This window comes from Caloenas nicobarica, chromosome 16 (assembly GCF_036013445.1).
Source record: "Caloenas nicobarica isolate bCalNic1 chromosome 16, bCalNic1.hap1, whole genome shotgun sequence".
Lineage (NCBI taxonomy): Eukaryota > Metazoa > Chordata > Aves > Columbiformes > Columbidae > Caloenas > Caloenas nicobarica.
In genome coordinates, this window is record NC_088260.1 from 1,602,042 (window position 1) to 1,615,864 (window position 13,823).

The window sequence follows — 13,823 nt, forward strand, 5'->3', positions numbered from 1 at the left end:
CATCACACAGTTGGGCTTTTTTGCTATTACATGACAAACGACTGGCATCCAAGCTGCCAATTATTTAACCATAGAGAGCCGCTGAACTCCATTTACGAGGGAAAAATAAAGCTGCTGTAAATTTAACACTGCGCAACAATCTGCAAGAGTTGCCTACGAAATCTACTTTATGTCCTTTTATATCTCTGTCTCTATTAGTACCGTTTCATAAACATGCACAGAGAAATGTTACCCCTCTCGCGCTGGTTGAGAATTATTTTTGTTCTAGTCAAAACATTACAAATAACTTGGAAAGAACCAGGTAAGCGGTGGATACACGATCCTGCATCACCATTCCTGACCTGTCCACTACAACACCCCAGCAAACAACGATTCTTCTGAGAACGTCCCATGCATGAAGGAAGAGAAAACATTTCTCAGCTTAGGGCGGGCAGGCAGGCTGGACATCTGTTATTTTAAAAAGCAGAAAGAGCTAGAGAAAAAGAAAATTAATTTGTAACAAAAGTTAACCGCAAAATTAAGGACTCCACAAAAACTCTAGCTAATGAAAGACGTTTCCTTCTTTATTATTGTGTAATACTTCTTTCACAGAAACATGATATTTACAAATATACACATATAGACCGCTGATCATAAAATGTTACTGAGGAATTAGTCAAAAAATCAATTTACAAAAACCAAAAACTTTCCAAAGATATTCTGGCTGAAAAAGTTTAATGAAATTTCAAGGAGACACTTCTGTACAGAAAGGTTTCAGCTCCTCCAGTCCTGGTCGTGTCAGACGGGCTGTGAACCAAGTGGGCTGAGCTCAGCTGTACGCGTGAGATGAGGCAGTTTTTAAAAAATTGTTCTTTTTCACACAATTTCTTGGGGGGCAGTTGAATGGGTCTCAGGAGGCACTAGTTTGGATGTTTTTGGAAGCTGCAAGCATTGCTCTCACTTTGGCCATTAGATCCTGTAGAAAATAAGAGGAAAATGGTCAGCTGGGTCTGGGCTTTGAGCAGAGCTGAAGCAAAAACCCGCAGCAAGGGCTGGCTCGGGCCACTCACACCCAGTACCTGGGTCATGAGCGGCAGGTATTGAAGAGGCCCTTGGCTAATGAGTGACATCATCTGCAGAAGTTTCTATGACAGCAAATAAAGTCTGTTTTTACTACAATGCTGCCAAGTGCTGCTCTGCGTAATATTTAGAGCAGTTTTTATACAGCAACACACAGAAATCACTGCAACTGAAATGGAAAGAAACCACGACTGTATCTTCACAAAAACTGCCATGAACACACAACCACTGACCACTGGAGTCTTAAAAAAATTAAGAAAAAAAAAAAGAAAAAAAAAGACCTGGTAAGCAGAAAGCTCTAACAATTACTGTATAACACACAGCTTTTTTTGTTTGCTTTGTAAACCCGAATGAAGAATTTACATAGCAGCAGTATATTCACATCGGACATAGTGAGTGAAACATCAAGACTGTTGTGAAACCAAACAGCCACTCTCAATCTTGTCCAAGTCTCCAGTGGGAACAGCTTTATAAAAGAAAATGAAATTTCATGTAAATGGCATCGAATAATTGGGTGGCAAAAAACCATCACAAAACGTGTGTATCAGTAATGAATTAAAGTTACTTAAAAAAATTATTCACAAATGCAATACGAAGAATCCTTAGTTATTTTAAAGCATTTTTCATCTGAAGCTCTCAAAACACTTCACAGGGGAATTCAGCATCATTATTACACTTTACAGAGGGAAGGATGTGAATGGGAAATGATGCTGAATTGGTCAGGGTCAGCCAGCACATTGGCAGCAAAATAATCTTACTAATATAATTAGGTAAATTACATTCTTTTGAGCTCTTAAAAAACTGATAAACTAATCTATGTTGGGAAATATCTTGCAGATTCATAAAAGTTTTCTTCTTTTTTTTACTTTTTGCGAATAGGAACTGAAGGCTGTGTTTTGATCCAGCTGGCGGCTGCTCCTCAGAGGCGCCAGGAGCTGCTCTGGGAGCCAGCGGCCAGACCCAGCGACACCTCCTCGGCCTCCGGCTGCAGCTCGAGCAGGCACACGGACCCCGACCCAGCAAATGCTGGGCCAGGAGCAATACTGAACCCAGCAACGCGCAAACCTGTCACCTCTGTCTGAAAGGTGCATGTTTTTAAAGGGAGGGATGTTGACTCTCCTTTCAAGACGATATAGTCCATATCGCATTTCTCCTACCAGGAATTTCCACGTGTTTGTTTGGCAGCCTAAGCAGCGCTAGGGCATTAATGCTCCATTTTCTTTCTCCGGTGCCTCTACTTGCTATTTCCTATTTTCCTGAATATTCCCTGTTTTGAGTTTCTCATCAAAAATGGATCAAATATGTACAGTACTAGTCTGCTAGTATTAATTCTGAGCTGCCACTATTTCCCTAGTGGAACTAAATCTTTGAACAATATTAATTTACAGAAAGAATCATCTATCCATTGAAAAAAATGAGAATATAAAAAGCAACTCTGATTTTATATTGTAAATTTGCCAAAGCATAATTAAGAGCTTTCCTCCTCTAAACCTGGCATATTCAATTGAAGGAAACTTAAATATGCATGAAGACTCTAAGAGGATGACTGAAATTAAAAATTTTGAAAAGCAATACCTTGCAGCAGCTTTTAAAACAGAAATGGAATTATTTCGACAGAGATTGAGTATCTTAAAACTGTGCTAGGGAAGCTGAATGCATTTACATTATTGCACAGCGTATAGAGGCACATACTCAATATGCCATGATTCACAGCAAACTTGAATATATCAATGAAATCGTAACAGAGAAAGATCAGAGACATAAACAGCAACAAGGGGAAGACAAGTGAGTTGAAGGTACTGCTCAATGCAAAGCATATGCTTCAGTTTGCAAGAGGACGTAGTTTTCCTCTACTGCCAACACTACAAACCCAGCCTTTGCCAAGGTATTTCTCCTCCTTTCTTTCATGAAACATGTTAAGAGCAGCACATGGTGAGATGGGCTCTCAGTGACACCTGCACACAAAGGAGGCCCCGAGTGGGGAGGAACGCAGAGAAACTGGCCGAGCAGCCAGGGGCAGGTCAGCAAAGGTAAAGCTCACATTGGATGGAAAGCTCAGAATGGTACAGGGTAGGAAGAGAAGAAGGTGGCACGACGGGCACAATCAGGCAACACAATCTGAATTTATTTGTACCTGAGTGATTTTACTCTGCACTGAAGACACAATTGCTGAAGAGATTTGGCCATCTTTTTCCTGAGAAACTCCCCTAGAAAAGTTGAATTAGAAGTAGAAAATTATTGTACATGTTTTAAAAACGCACTTCACACATTACACACACACAGAGCTCCTCACCATCCAAGTCGGGTCAAAAGCCACACAGAGTCAGGAGCCATCAGCCCTGCAGTGTTCAGTACACGTGTGTGTTACCTGGAGCGTTCCTGGCTGGATTCTCTGCTCTCCACAGGAGAGACACTAGTTGAATGTACAGAATTTTTGTGTGTGGATGGTTTGCCCGGTGACATGGATGGTGAAGGAGACCGAGCTTTGGACTTGGTACGTGACCTAGACCGCCTCTTCTTCTTCTTTTCATGGGGACTTCTGCAAGACAAAATATTTTATTGAGGGATATTTAAAGCAATATTACTGTGGCTCAGTTGAAGTTACTTTTCACACTTCTAAAAGCCCACGTACCCTCTTCCATGGGATACTTCTGCCCTCAGCAAGAATTAGTCTTACCCCACTGCTGCACTTCTATGGTTGTGCAAAATACTTTCTCAGAAGCTCTTTTTGACATATTACATCAGGCTACTACCAGTCCCTGAGGTTCTCCCTTGGGACACTGCTCCATGGGTACACAGCAATTACTGGCCAGCGTTGGATAGCCTGACAGATGACAACGAGTCTTTCACTGGAGATGTTCAGAATCACTTTGCTAGAGGGAACTTCCTTCCCAAACAACATCAGACCCTTAGAATGTAATGAGAAATGTAAGAGTTTAGATCCCTTACAATTTTCCTAGCTTATGAACAAACCATGGAATCATAGCTATGCAAAAGATCTGCAAGGCAAATTCATGGTTTGGTTGTTTCCTTTTCAAAAGAAAGTTCCCCCTTTCCTTCTGAGCCAAACTACAATGCAACAAACCACAGGCTCAGAATTACAAAGCAGCTCTTGTGTGCCACTCAAACGAACCCAGACCTAGCAACATGTTTTAAGTGCAAACTATTTATGACTTGGAAATTATAGATACACAAATATTTGCCACTATGTGAGCTGGAACAAAGGACTTACGGGTACCTGATGTGCTCATTATTGACGAAAGGGGAAAACAGAGGTAGTCTCCTCATATATTACAATATTAAGCTCAAAGATAATTCAATTAGTAATACACTAGAGATGGAACTATGAAAATCTTTGTACATGGTTATGAATTTATGGATGTATGATTTACATACCAGCACTGATATTACTGTAATTAGAATTACTGGGATAATGCCTCAGACTCAGGCAATAGCTCATCGGAAGCATTTGTCTCTAGCATGCGCTGCTACAAGGCTATTCACGAGAGCGGTGTTGAAGCTTCTAGAATATCTGAAACCAGCGGAAAACGTTCAGCCATCTTTTAGGTATCACAATATTGGCTCCTTATTTTGATTTTCTTAGGAATTTGCTACTTTAAAAGCAGCTATGCTACAGCATATGTAATTCCCATAGAAATACTGCACACCTCTGAGGCTCAGAATACATATATTTGATTTTTATATAGAATTTAACATTCAAGATTTAAAATTGCAAAACATCCTTATACCTTTCTTGCATAAATCATCATTAAGTGGCAGAAGCAATGAAAGGAATGACAGCTCTACTGGCCTCTAACATTGTCATGACTATACGGAAAACATTAGCTAATTATGTACTGTAATTGCTCAGTTTCTTAAAACATTATAATGTAATCAGGCTGTGAACATATTTCATACTCAACTCTTGAAAATCTCAGTAAACATTCATCATGCAAGAAGAATATTTTACAGTAATCTTTTTTGGTGTTTTAATCTCAGATTATGATGAACATCATAATAGCTGAATGAATGTGTCTATCCATTTTCTATTTTTAGAGCAGTCCATTTGCTAAAACTAGACTTTTTTTTAATATTTTTCTAGGTACAGAAGCTAGCACAAAAGAACTATGCACATTATCCATGGAAAGCAATTCACTGCAGTCAGATTAACACACTAATGTACAGCAGACTTCTTTGGAAAGTGACTACGATGGCAGCTGAGGTACAGGATAAGCAGAAGAAAAGATAATTGTAACATTTATTCTGAAGTAGTCCTCATTCCCAAACAAGACAAAATAAAGCACAGCTTCCTAGTTCTTACATATTTTCTTCTGGAGATGTATTTAAAAAATTTACAAGCAACGCTAGCTATTCAGCATCACAACTGATATCACATTGATGCCCTGAGCAAGTTTAAAACGTTGCACTATTTATTCATTCTAACTGTGAGTCTTCTGACAGCACTGGATTCCAAAGCTTGCCTACTTGTTGGTGTAACTATGGTTAATAAAAGCCCTCAGCTGACGGCTGCCACGTGAGACTGAAACCTGCTCTGGGCTCCCAAGCAAAATACACTTTACTCACCCACAGGAAGCCCAAGTGAACTAACCAGCTCTTAACAGACCCTGAAGCCCCACTTCGCTTCCATTAAACCACTGCAAAGAATCTGCTCCAGAACTGAAGTTGAAAACTGGTACAACACAGCTTCTACATTTTGACTTGCAAATTTAACATGAAACATCAGGCTTTCTGCAATCAGAGCTGCAAAATATCCTCATCTATGTTTAACCACAATATTCTTTCTTCAGTCTACATTGTTTGCACTTACTGCTGTGTTTTATTGTGTTGTTTTGTTTCCCAGTTTGAGGCCTAACAAAAGCTTTCCATTTCCACCTATATAAACAATATTGTTTAAAGATGAAACCAGTCTCCTTCACAATTGTCATCATAACTTAGCACTTGGAGTGGCGTAACTCTAAAAACAACTCACACCTTCAAATGCTGAACAGCCAAGCAGCAGACACACAAACACTGCCTTAAAAATAGCACACAGCTGGGAAAAAAAAACACTCTCATGTGTCCTTATAGGAAGAAAAATATTTTAAGCTCCCGTATCTTTTCTGCTTAACCAAATTTGCAAGCCGAATTCCACAGAAGCTTCTATTATCATGATTTGCCGAATGTGAAAATTTGACTCAGTTGAAGCACACTGATGAAGTTCTCAATTATACAGACTACACATCAGGTAATTAGAGGCTGTCAAGAGATGGAAAGTTATCTCAAGAAACAATCAACATTTTTTAATAATCATAAAGTTGAAAGTGATCTCTCAGCTTCTTATTCCACAAGAGATATTGGAGAAACAGGTTAAAGACTAAATTTTCACTGATGAGAAAAATTCTGAGCATACATTCAATGGTTTGGGCTTTGTGCACACTTTAGGTGCACATACGTCAGCATGAAACATTTTCACTTCCTTGCATGTTGAAGACACAACACACAACAAAACATTAGAGACACAGAACATTTCAAAGCCTTCTGGGCACACACTTTGCAGATGTTTTTGTTCTGTAACTGGTGAGCTGAAATAATGGCTGGTATGCTGTTTTAATAGGCTGAGACTATATAAAGGTGCTCTCAGAAAGGGCACCTCTCAATTCATATATCACATATATCACACGCCAGTAAAATAATTGCTTAATGTAAAGCACATTATTTGCTAAACTGGAGTTTGCCCTTATTTGTGCATTGAGACCTCAAGCAACACCAGCAGGAATAACATCATACCAGTGTACGGCCTCTGTGCAGAGCTCACAAACCTTACACAGGCTGAGCAGGAGAAAATGACCAACCAGAAGGAAATACGGAAGTCCAAGCAAAATCTGAACTCTCACAGCTGGGAGACAGTAGTGTGTTAGCATTCACTCATGTCCTTGTACATTTAGTGTTCAAATATATGCAAGAATGGGAGAAGAAGAGTGAGGGCTTCCGATATTTTTTTTCTGCACAGAAGTATTTGTCCATCTGCCTCGGGAGTGTACAACCTATCCGGCAATGTGTAACCTCCTCCAGCCCCGAGAGCACTTACTTGGACCGCGGGCGCTTCCTGCTGTTCCCGGGGCTGTTACTGATGCGGTAAGCTGTTGGAACGCTCCGTTCATCTCTCCGCCTCTCTGGGGTGTGCGCCCTCCTCCTGGGTGACCTCGAGCGAGACCTGAGCACGAAAAAAACCAGCCAAAAGTTTGCTTCTTGTTACTCATTTAATTAATTTCAGTGGAATTGTGCAGTCACCAAATGCAAACACAACACCTTTCAAATGACTATTTTATACCAACATGGGGTATTTAGCCTCCAAGACTTGTCAGCTGCGTAAGAATTTCTTACCCATCCAGGCCATTTAGGATGTGGTTATCCATGGCTTTTCACTCCCAACAGAGGGGAAAAAAAAGCAATTTTTTTTTGGTATTGTGTGCTAATGTCAACTTCTGTATTAGAAGGCAGGAAAGTTTTACTTTAGTCCAGTCACCTTTTGTGGTGACAGAGCTCCTAACAATGCTATGCAGAAGTCCAATTTGGCTCCGAGCCTGGGACTGTCAGGCCTGACCTTGCCTTCTCAAATTAGTGCTATGTTTTTAGAACAGCTGCATCACAGAGATAAATACAAGTTTTTGCTTTCAGTGCATCTCCAACACTGACAAGTCCAGGAAATTTGGTCCCTGATACTGCAGAATAATCCGAGCAGAGCCAATATTTCCACCTGTGCAAGTGACCAACAACCCGTGGTGGGTGTTGTTTGGCACGAGCACTTTGACTTGAGATAGTTTTTCCTAGAAAAGTGAGAGAAAGAGATCAAGAGGGGAAAAAAGAAAGCATGCCCAGTTAAGATCAGAGACCAACTTAAGAGCTTAACTCTTTTTCTCTATGATTTGGAATTAAGTGGATGTGCAAGTAAAACCTGAGTATTTCTTAATAACAAAAGAAATGGAATGAGAAAAGTCCTGTGAGGAGGACGGGAGCGGGGAGCTGGAGAAAGGGGCAACTCGGAGACCTGGCTTGGAAACGAGAAAGGAAAACCCCAAATCCCCCCCAAATTCCTGACAGTAAGTTAGTTTTTTTCTCATTAAAATATAGAGCTCTAATAATTTTACTTCTATTTGCTTATTTATTTTAAAGCCTTTCTTGTTTATTTACTATAGGTATGTCATTTCATGTATACCAAACATTGATTTTCTTGAAAATACCTAATTTGCAGAGACTGAAAGACAAGCTGTGAAATCACCTGCAGCATTTATATAATATACACACACACACTCCTGAGCCATTTCTCTTACACCTACAACAAAAGAGCTCAACTGAAAATGAAAAAAGAAATCACAATGGCAGTGAAGCGTTGCAAGTTAACTGCTCTGTCACTTAGAAATCTGATCTTTACCAGGCCATTCAGAAGGATTAAAAAAAGGAAAAAACCCAACAGATGATAAAGTTTGGGGTCAGTCAGACACCTTGATGTTTTACCAGGATTTCCCTCTAAAGAGCTCCGGCAGTCAAATCTTTTCCTTGTCCAAGTTGCCTGGTAAGCTTCCCGCTGGGCTGCTGCTGGCGCTGGGGAGCTGCTCAGCCTCGGCTCCAGGCTCAGTGTCCCCGCGGGCGCTGTGAGGCTGTGATACGGAGGCACACACTTCACAGTCAGAATCAAATGGGCTACTTTGGCTATTAACTAGAATCCTGAAAAGGCTCAGTCCCTTAAGCAAAAGCTGAACCTTAGTCAAACATCGCTATATGGACCAGCCTAAAAAAAGCCCAAACAAGCAGAAAGAAAAAGGCATTAGGTTCATTTTTATGAACTGATGTTTGTGGTTCTACAACATTCTTCCAGTCACCCAATGTTAAGAATTCTGGCCATTAGCTTCAAACAATTAAAAACAGCTTAACAGTTTTACTGCAATACATGACTCATCACTTTAATCAGACTGTTATTCAAAAGGCTTTCTATTCCTTTACACTCAGTAGCACCTGCGTTTAGTAGGGTCCCAGAAGTTCAAAGGGTTGGGAAGCTTGGCACGCCTCATTGCAAAATAGGAATTAAAACTACAGTAGACGCTGCCTCAGTAATAATAAAATCAGTTTGGAAGGAGGAAAAAAATCCTAAGCAACCATTTTTACAAAGAACAGCTACTTCCAAGTCTCTTTAAATTTCTAACAGAGGCAAAAAGTCTCACACAAACACACACACAGGTGCAACCTATTCAAACTTATCAAAAAGTGACCTCTTAGTGTAGTACACCACTACTAATTACAGCTTATAACTCCTTTACTGGATAAATTACGTGGCTTAGTGCTACTCTATTACTAGACAGTATAAAGAAAAATGAATAAGTTTAGACTTTCCATGTCTAGTTCAAAATGAAGACCCAGATTTCATCCCGGCACATCGACACATCACCGAGCACAGGAGGAGTTCCACTGATCCCTCCTCCCACACACACAAACACATCATGACCCCAGATCACGTTTACCAAGACCTATTGGTAGAAAACTTTCAGATGAACATGGTCATTATTGACATTTACCGTCACCAGCTGGGACAGCCCAGAGCAGGCAGGACAGCCAGCCAGACCTCCCGGGACAGACGCCTGCACCGCTGCAGGCACAGAGCAGCACTTCTATTGGTGGTGCTCTGAAGTCAAGTAGAAAAAAAGACACTGATGAAGCATTTACTGAAAGGTACCAAAGGCTGGTTGTTTTCCAAGAAAGATTTAACAAACGCGCCCCATCTTTGACATTAAGTACTTATTTGTAACAACTAATTGTCTCTTTGGGGCTAATCGCTCCAAATCAAGACACATGGCAGCACCTCCCAGCACGTCTGGACATGATCACGGTGTCCAGACTGTTTAACTTTCATCTGTTGTGTTGGTCTGGAATTCAACCCCTACAATGCCAGAAGCTTTATGGGACTCATTTCGGTGCAGAAATTTTGATCTGGAAAACAGCAAGCGTTTCTGCAGAGAATTGCTGTTAGCGCACCACATGCCACAATTCAGTCAATATATCTGGGCTCCTTACATAGCTAAATTGTTTTAAACTCGTTTCTGTAAAACACATTTGGTTGTGCTACCCAGAAAAATGAATGTTCAAAACATGCTTAGAATCAACTTGATGCTATTTGAACAGCAGTTTTCTACTTTAATACCGCTGAAGATGTATTAGAAAATATAAAAAAATGCAACAGTACAAATTGTATCTCACCACCAAAGACTATTTTTAAATGAAGCAGAGCCTCTAGACCTCCAACAATGCAGCACCAAATGATAACAAGTGATATAAAATGGTACAGAAGTAAATTGCAAAGTTCATCTCTATATTGAACATTGCTTGAATAAAGAGTAAAGAAAGTTACTGCAGATTTCCGTGTTCAGCTTCACTTCCCACATCTCATTGCCTATTAACTTGTCATAATAAGTTATATCATAAATGTGATTTTTAATCTTACTTTTTGAAACAACTGACACCATTAAATGGTAACTACTGCAAGTGGTTTTAAACAGGAGCTCGACTAATGTCTATACAGAAACTTCACCAAATCTAAGGCTTTAAGACTGTTCCCCAAATCCAGGGCATGTGTTGTGGGGTCATTTTTACAATTTAGAGATCACAATTCATTATTGTCTGAATGCAATATAGTCTAATGAAAAATTATGAAATAAGCACAGCTCATCTTTTGGCTGTCACAGTTAATTTAAACATAATAGTTTAAATAACTTCAAATCCAAAACACTTATCTTCACTGTGCAGACCCTTCGAACCTACTAAGTTACCAAAGTTTATTAAGAAAAATATCTTGTTTGTTATTCCACATTGTTTGATTAACAGGAACTGGAGCAGTGATTACTACAGAAATGGAAAATTCCAGCTGCTTTCAGTTCACTCTTGAAGTAAAATAAGGCATCAATAATCACTTTATATTGAGATTTGTAGGTTACAATATACATTTTGAACAGAATAAAATAAAGCAACAAAATCTCAAACATACAACATTAGACTGAGACATTCAAGTAAAGCGGTTACTCCAAATGGAGATGTTCCAGTATAACTGAGCATCGACATCCACACAATACAGACTCTCTAAGCACCATCCACTTGATCCAAGATGAACACATTAACCTCTACAAATAGTTCACAGCTTTATCCCCGGGTTCTGGCTCTTTACGTAACTATTCATTCAGCAGAGAGCTGGAGCATCCAGCCTTTGGGAAACTAGGAAAAAAGGCTTGTTCTAGGTGAAGCGCTGGGAAAACTGAAAAGCAAAGAGATGTGAAAGGTGTCGTGTTCTGAATGAGACAACACGTGGAAGGAACTTTCTCTGAATCAACACTAAAAACATAAATAAATTTAAAAAAAGAAAGAAAAGCAGTTCTACCTTCTAGCTAGGCAACAACATTTGCCTTTTTTTTGGCAATTACTAAGACAAGGCATTATTTTTGCCTAAACATTTGAGAGACAAAACACATCAGTGACTGTATTATGAATCAGCTCCCGCTCTTGATTCTCTACAAATTTTTTGGTTTCAGGAGCAAAAGCTTTCATTTTGGAAATACAGTGCGTATATTAAGGCATAGCAAACACCTTCAATAAAACAAATCTTCAATCATCAGCATTTCTTGTGCAATGTGAAACCACGGGAACCATAATTAGAAAGGCACAGCTAGAAAAGACTTCAAGAAATAAGACTATTCAATATTCTCCAAACTGTAGTTCTTGATACAGAAATTACCCACCATGGATCACTGGCAAGCTGGTTTAGCTCCCTTTACCACTGAGATGCTATCAAAAGCCTTCTAGTCTCTCTGTTATCAGTTTAAATTCATGACTTACTGTCCAGACCCCAAGGACTGAAGAAGAATGTTCTATTCCCTCTTTTCTGGCACACGTGAAGACTCACTTATCTCCCTTCAGTCTTCCCAAACAGTCATTACAACTCTCTTTTTTTAAAAATTCTGAAAATTGTTGATGGTTCCCTCTGAACTTCCTCCAGCTGGTCTAATTCCTTCTGAAGGCTGACACGAAGCTGGCCACAGCGCTCTGACTGTGGCTGCACAGAACAACATCTCCCAGACGACGAGACACTGGAGGCATCCTGCTTACGACTTGCTTTTCTTTACTGCCTACACTAAAGTAAACCCAATATAGTCACTATATTAAGTACTAGATGCAGGAGGACGGTATTCATTACGGTTACATTAAAGAGCTCCACTAGCTGAACTATGGCCAATAAAAAAAACCCCAAAACATAAGACTATGTATGTGGTAGATTTCAGTAAACTGTTGTCTTTTCTCCAGCAGAACCAAATGTTGAGTAGTTGGTAGAAGTATTCAACCCTCTAGAAGGAGCCGACATCTCCCTGCAGTCACCAAGACCTCTCAGTAGACACCACACCGAACTTGCAAGTTCCCTTTAATCTGGTTACTGTCTGATGCAAGTTCATGCAATACGCAGGGTTATCTTTACGTACTGAGCAGCGTACTCAAGCACTGGTAAGGATCTTCTCATATGATTCTTTGTCCTTTTCAAGGTACTACAGAAGATTTTTTTTTTTTAGCATTACTACGACATTTCTGCTTGTTTTCACCATATATCAGTAAAATCATGGATAAATTTATGCAACACAGCTTGGATGAAATGATACGGGAGGCTCTAGTGAAGATTTGGCATTACAAGGAGTTGAAAAGATGAGTGATTCACCTGAGGAAACTTTTCCCCAAGATATCCTTAACTCTGAGAAGACTTGCATTGATTTCTTAAACAAGGAAAGTTTCATTCAGCCTCATTCCCTTTACGCAGTGGTAAGCACAGAAAAGGGACAGCACACGGTATTTCGGAACGTGCCTTACGTGCATTGCGACCACCACATCAAAGGTGGTCAAACAAGCTGCATGTCAGCCTGATCGTTTCAGGCCAAGTTATGGTCGTTTAATTCCCTGCATCTCTGAACAGCAGAGATGTCTTCAGTACACTATTGTGTTTAATCTTAAAAATCTAGTAGAAAATAAGTTGTAACGTGTAAACCCTCATGTTAGTGTAGTTAGACACCTCACTAAACAAACCAAAAAATGCACAAGGAAAATGTAAGATGAGAAGTTTTTTCACACCACCATAAAGGGCTAGAAGGTGTTTCTCAGGAAGCACATGCCACAGGCATGGCCACAAAGATAAAGGAAATGTATGATTCTGCATGCATGACACACATGTACAGCTGTGGTAGTATTAATATGCACAGTTTGTTTGAACTACAAGTTCCTTAAGGAGTGTTGTGCAGCGTGGCCCAGAGAACGCAACCCCAAGAACAAGCCCTTCCTGCTGAGCACAGTGACTCCCACGGGACAGGGCACTTCATGTGACACATTTTACACACGGGAAACTTTAAAGGCATGTATACCCAAATGTCTTAGATGTAATTAACAGTATCAATATAACTACAATTATATATAATCTTATAGCTGGATAGTTAATATAGTGAATTTAATCTCATTAGTGACTAAAACCAGAGTTAACTGCACTGGGCTACATTCTTCTAAGGTCTCCTTTCTTCACCAACTCTGTTTTCATCCTTCTGGGATTCCTCTCCTTCCTCTCCTGCCATTCATCCAGCAGATTTTTTCACATGCCACCCAACCGCTTGTTTTCCTTCTGAGCTTTGCTGTTCAACCATGCAGTTCTCTACCTCTATTTCTTATCTTAATACTGTCTGGTTACATTACTACAG

At 39.9% G+C, this 13,823-nt stretch overlaps 1 protein-coding gene across 3 annotated transcripts in view; it reads right to left on the bottom strand.

Moving 5' to 3' along the window:
- Positions 1-565: 565 nt before the first annotated feature.
- The window catches only part of SFSWAP (splicing factor SWAP), a 41,820-nt gene continuing 28,562 nt past the window's right edge, over positions 566-13,823 (bottom strand). For 2 of the 3 annotated variants that reach the window (XM_065646534.1, XM_065646535.1), the window contains 4 exons: positions 7,148-7,273; positions 3,428-3,598; positions 3,194-3,266; positions 566-955 (listed from right to left, as the gene is read on the bottom strand). In XM_065646534.1, the coding sequence (XP_065502606.1) occupies positions 890-955; positions 3,194-3,266; positions 3,428-3,598; positions 7,148-7,273 (436 nt within the window). In that variant the 3' untranslated portion in view covers positions 566-889. Of the gene's footprint in view, positions 956-3,193; positions 3,267-3,427; positions 3,599-7,147; positions 7,274-8,561; positions 8,718-13,823 lie in introns of all 3 variants that reach the window. The other variant, XM_065646536.1, reaches the window with a different exon arrangement.